Source organism: Centropristis striata, chromosome 10 (assembly GCF_030273125.1).
Source record: "Centropristis striata isolate RG_2023a ecotype Rhode Island chromosome 10, C.striata_1.0, whole genome shotgun sequence".
NCBI lineage: Eukaryota > Metazoa > Chordata > Actinopteri > Perciformes > Serranidae > Centropristis > Centropristis striata.
The window spans coordinates 12,147,264-12,151,626 of record NC_081526.1 but is presented as its reverse complement, the minus strand read 5'-3'; the positions used below and the strand labels follow the sequence as shown (position 1 = coordinate 12,151,626).

Genomic DNA, 4,363 nt, shown 5'->3' with positions numbered 1-4,363 from the left:
GAAGGAAACCCCCAAAGACCTCATCATGTGGTACCTTAATGGCTTTATTTGAAATAATAATAATACACAAAATAAAAAGAGCTTTCTGAAAAGACATTGGAGACATTTAATTTTTTGGCCTAGCCTCAGATACTGTAAGATAACTTGGATCATTGTGTATAGTTGCAATGGGGCCCATAGGCTGGGGATCTGTAAAGAGAGCAGGCCCTCCAACAAAGCATTAGTTGAACAAGGAACCCTTGCAAATGATTCACATTGACTGTATTGAAAGAAGGACTTGATTATATTGGACATAGTGATTTTGCACTTTTGTCCTTTTGCTACATGTGCCCTCAAAAAGGCAAACCCATGTCCATGGTTTTCATTATATTTTTGGTAAAATAGTCAGTGTGCACTGGGACCCGTCATAACGACTTCATTCCACTGACTTGGAACAAAGCAAACAGGTTTCTTAAACATTTTTTAAGCTGTCAGTGTTTATTTTCAACATATGGATTTCACTTTAGCTGCAACTTAATCCTGCATAGTGCAAAGCACACAAGTCCAGACTATTTTTCGTGCAATTGAATTAAAATATTTACAAATTGTTTCAAACAGGAGGAAAAAAAGAGCCACAGCGAAAGACAAGGCAAAAAAATGTATGATCAAGCATTGCAATGTTTCAGCAGTTTGTCCATAAAGACTGTAAGCCTGTAGTTCTGTCCCCCACAATGAAAAATATGATATATGATCCAATAACTAGGATGTAGGGTAGTGTACAATGTGTCATTAGTTTTATATATCTGCATAAGCCCACATATAAAATGTTTTTCACCAATTCTTCTGGTATAAATATTCAGAAATCCTTCAGCTGTCACCCTGCTGCCTCCTGTTGGTCCTCTCAGTCTAAACATCCAGCACGTGGTTGAGGTAGGAGATGTAACAGATCGCGAGTCTCAGGATCTCAATCTTGGACAACTTCTTGTCAGGTGGGAGCGTTGGCAGCAGTTTCCTCAGCTCTGCAAAGGCCACGTTAAAAGCCACCACACGGACGCGCTCCCTGGTGGCGTGCGCAGAACGATATTTAGCTGTGGCGCGCCTCCTCCTCCTCTTCTCCTCCCTGCTGAGGCCGGGCACATGCACGGAGCGCGCCTTGCCCTCTCCATCCTCGGGTTCGGCCGGCATGGACCCACACTGCACGTTGAAAGTGTCCAACAAGGACTCTGTGTCCCTTTGTCCCCAGGGCAGGCCGGACTGGTCAGGACTGAGCATCATGCTCCTGTCCTCAGGCTGGAAAGATCCTGAAGGGAATAAAAGATGAGAGATGATTGGAAATTTGACATCAATGTTTCAGTTTTTCAACCTAATGACTAATTGAATTGGACAAATTACAATGACCCACTATTAGGCAAGACAATTTTTATTTCATATATGAAAAGTCACTTGTTCTACATTAATGTTCTACATTGTCTCAAACAGGCTGCAGTTTTACTGCACTTGTACTTTGAATATTTCTACTGTCCTCTACTTTATACTTCTATTCCACTACAATCCAAAAGCAAATATTTTTACTCAACTACATTCATTTGATAACATTAGTTCGGGTTACTAGTTCCTTTCCACATTCAAATTATTACATATATAAACTATAATAAATACCACAAACTATAATAAAAAATAAATACTGCTATGATTATATCAACAAGACTTTAATGATCTCTAGGAGAATATTCACAAGTTTCCCAATATTACAGGAAATTAAGTATTAAAGGCTATAAAATAAACATAAATCCAGTTGCAATGTTAAGTGATGTACACATTAAGATATTAACAATCCTGATTAAATAATATTATATGAATAATAATCCTTGATCATACTATTCCGAAATAACTCATTCTACAAAATGAGGGCTTCAACTTTAATACTGGAACTTCTTCAAGTAAATTTTTAAATGTTTTGTGATAACTATCCTTGGCCAACCCCTCACTGATTCAACTAATATTGTTTGTTGTATATAAGATTGCATTTATATTTTAACTGTTTCCCTTATATATTGTCTGCTTATTCTAAATTACTTTAACTGGATTTCTGTTGGTTGTTTTTTTTAACTCGTTTCTTTTTTTTTTTTTTTTTTTTTTTTTGTCTTATTCATAATTTGTTTTATGTCCTTGTTGAAAATTGCAGTCTATCTTAATCAAACAAATCAAATGCATGACTTTTTCTTGTAACATAGAATTTTGCACTGTGATTTTAATATTTTATATTTGAAGCTACTCAACAACCATGTATGTGTACTTCTTCCTCGACTGCTTCATCCAGGCTTCTTAATTTAACGGATGATCTTAAACTTGAGCTTTCAAAGTCTCCAAAAGTGGTTTTACTTTAAACGATGACACAAATGGTAAATGGTTTATATTACTTCAGGAATAAGACAAACACTAATGTGATGACCTATTTCCATTATAATGTCTGCTTGTGATCATTACATATGTGGTTGCAACCTTCTTTTTGTTTTTCAAAGTGTAATACTTCTACAGATAAAGGACCTGGAATATGGGGGACTCGTGCTGCCCCCTGGTGGTGGAGCTGCACATTTGCAGCTCGCATAAACTGCCGCTGTCCGAGGTGCTGAAACAATATCAACACTACAAAGCGACTTATCGAGCCATTTAGTAAAAAATAACGATTGTCAAAAATTAATTCCTGTTATCTCAAAGCAAATGAACAATACAATTAACAAGCACCAGTGAGAAGAAAATCTGTCATTTCTACTTAACCCACACTGGAAACGGATGAAATTAAAACACTTACTGGTATTTTCCAGGGGAAACAAGTTTTTCCACAATAAATTACCAACTCAAAGTATCTTTCTTTTCTGTCCTGAACTTCTTATTCAGCAAATAAATTCCCTCTTTCTACCGACCAGGAGGCTTGACTTATTTTCGTAGTGTGTTTTCATTTTTGTGTTTGAATTTAATCATGTTTCCGGTTTTAATAACTTGCTCTTTTAAGTCGTAAATATTTAAAGCGTGCAGCCTTATCTCAAGAAAAGCTCAAACCTCTGAAACTGCGCTGCAGGATAAGTAAACAGCATTCAAATTTAACTTACCTTGCACATTCAAAAACAAACAGAGCCAACAGATTCAAGCTTATTCAATAAACAGTCGGCGCAGGAACTTATCTCCCCGCCAGCCTCCATGCTGGCTTGTAGCTGAGTCGAATTAAAGAGCTGCAAACAAAATGTGTGTGATAAAGCTGTGCAGCCCTGCTTGTCCTCCTCCCTGTCCGTCATGGTGTCAGGTGCACAGCATCATATTGTGACAGTCTTGCTTCTTGTTCTGCCTGTTTCTCCCATCCAGCCTCGCCTGCTCGTGCGCAACATAACACACCCCTATCCCACCTCCCCATAAAAGTGGAGCAAAGTGACGTCGCGCGCAGCAGGATAATGAGCGTTTGTTTTCCAAACCTCCACTCATCTTTCACTCTCACTACCAGCTAGCGTGTGCCAAGAGCTTTATTAGTTAGATTTGTTCGACGGTGCAGACGTTTTGTTCTAAAGGTTATAACCCAGTGAACTTATTAGCAGCCTTGTTGTGGATGAACCCAAATTGATTATAGTCCACTGGACGTATAACTACTTCCAATGACGCCTTTTCAACCTGCTGGCATAAGGTCAAGTGATTACCTGTGTCTAAAAGAAAAAAACACGAGTGAAATGTGTCTTACAAACATGAAGACATAAGCAGCTAATTGCATACTTTGTCTGGAAAAAATATTGGGTGATATCTGCCAAGCCTGATGGTGATGAAACGTTTAAATGGCCCCTGTAGAAAGCTGGGACTCTGTAAACCACAGTGCACAACATTCGGTTTGGTCATAAGCTGTTAATTTCACCAGAGCATCGCCATTTGCAGCACTTTAATGGGCCCAGTGCTGATAGATGTACAGGATTAGGAGTGAGAGAGAGGGAGGGAGGGTGAGGGCTTTAAATCAAAACAGCTCATTTAGCCATGCAAGAAAAAAGAGAAACCAAATTTAAAGGGAAGACTTCTTGCCAATTTTAACATGCTTTAATGTCCAAAAAACACTTTTCCCCCTCATACTGTTTGTCTGAATATAACCATATTCATCCACCTGAAATGCTTTGTTTTATTGCTGGCTTTTTAAGCTCCCAGCTCTGAAACAGCCCAGATACACCTTGTTTGTGGCAGAAATCTTACTGCCAGAGATTTTCAAACACATAGTTAATGTTGTAAAAAGGTCTATTTTAACTCAAACAATGATCTTTTCCTAAACCTAACCAAGTAGTTTTGGTGCATAAACCTAACCGAACTGCAACTGAAAACAGAAAAATAAAACAAAACAAAAGGGCAACCTAGTTTT

The 4,363-nt window shown here is 38.2% G+C and overlaps 1 protein-coding gene across 1 annotated transcript; it reads right to left on the bottom strand.

The window, feature by feature from the left end:
- Positions 1-457: 457 nt before the first annotated feature.
- On the bottom strand, positions 458-3,275 carry LOC131979494 (helix-loop-helix protein 2-like). The gene is made up of 2 exons (XM_059343493.1): positions 3,090-3,275; positions 458-1,280 (listed from the first exon to the last, which is right to left on the bottom strand). The coding sequence occupies exon 2, from the start codon at positions 1,252-1,254 to the stop codon at positions 886-888; it is 369 nt and encodes a 122-aa protein (XP_059199476.1). The 5' UTR covers positions 1,255-1,280; positions 3,090-3,275; the 3' UTR covers positions 458-885.
- Between the last annotated feature and the right edge of the window lie 1,088 nt (positions 3,276-4,363).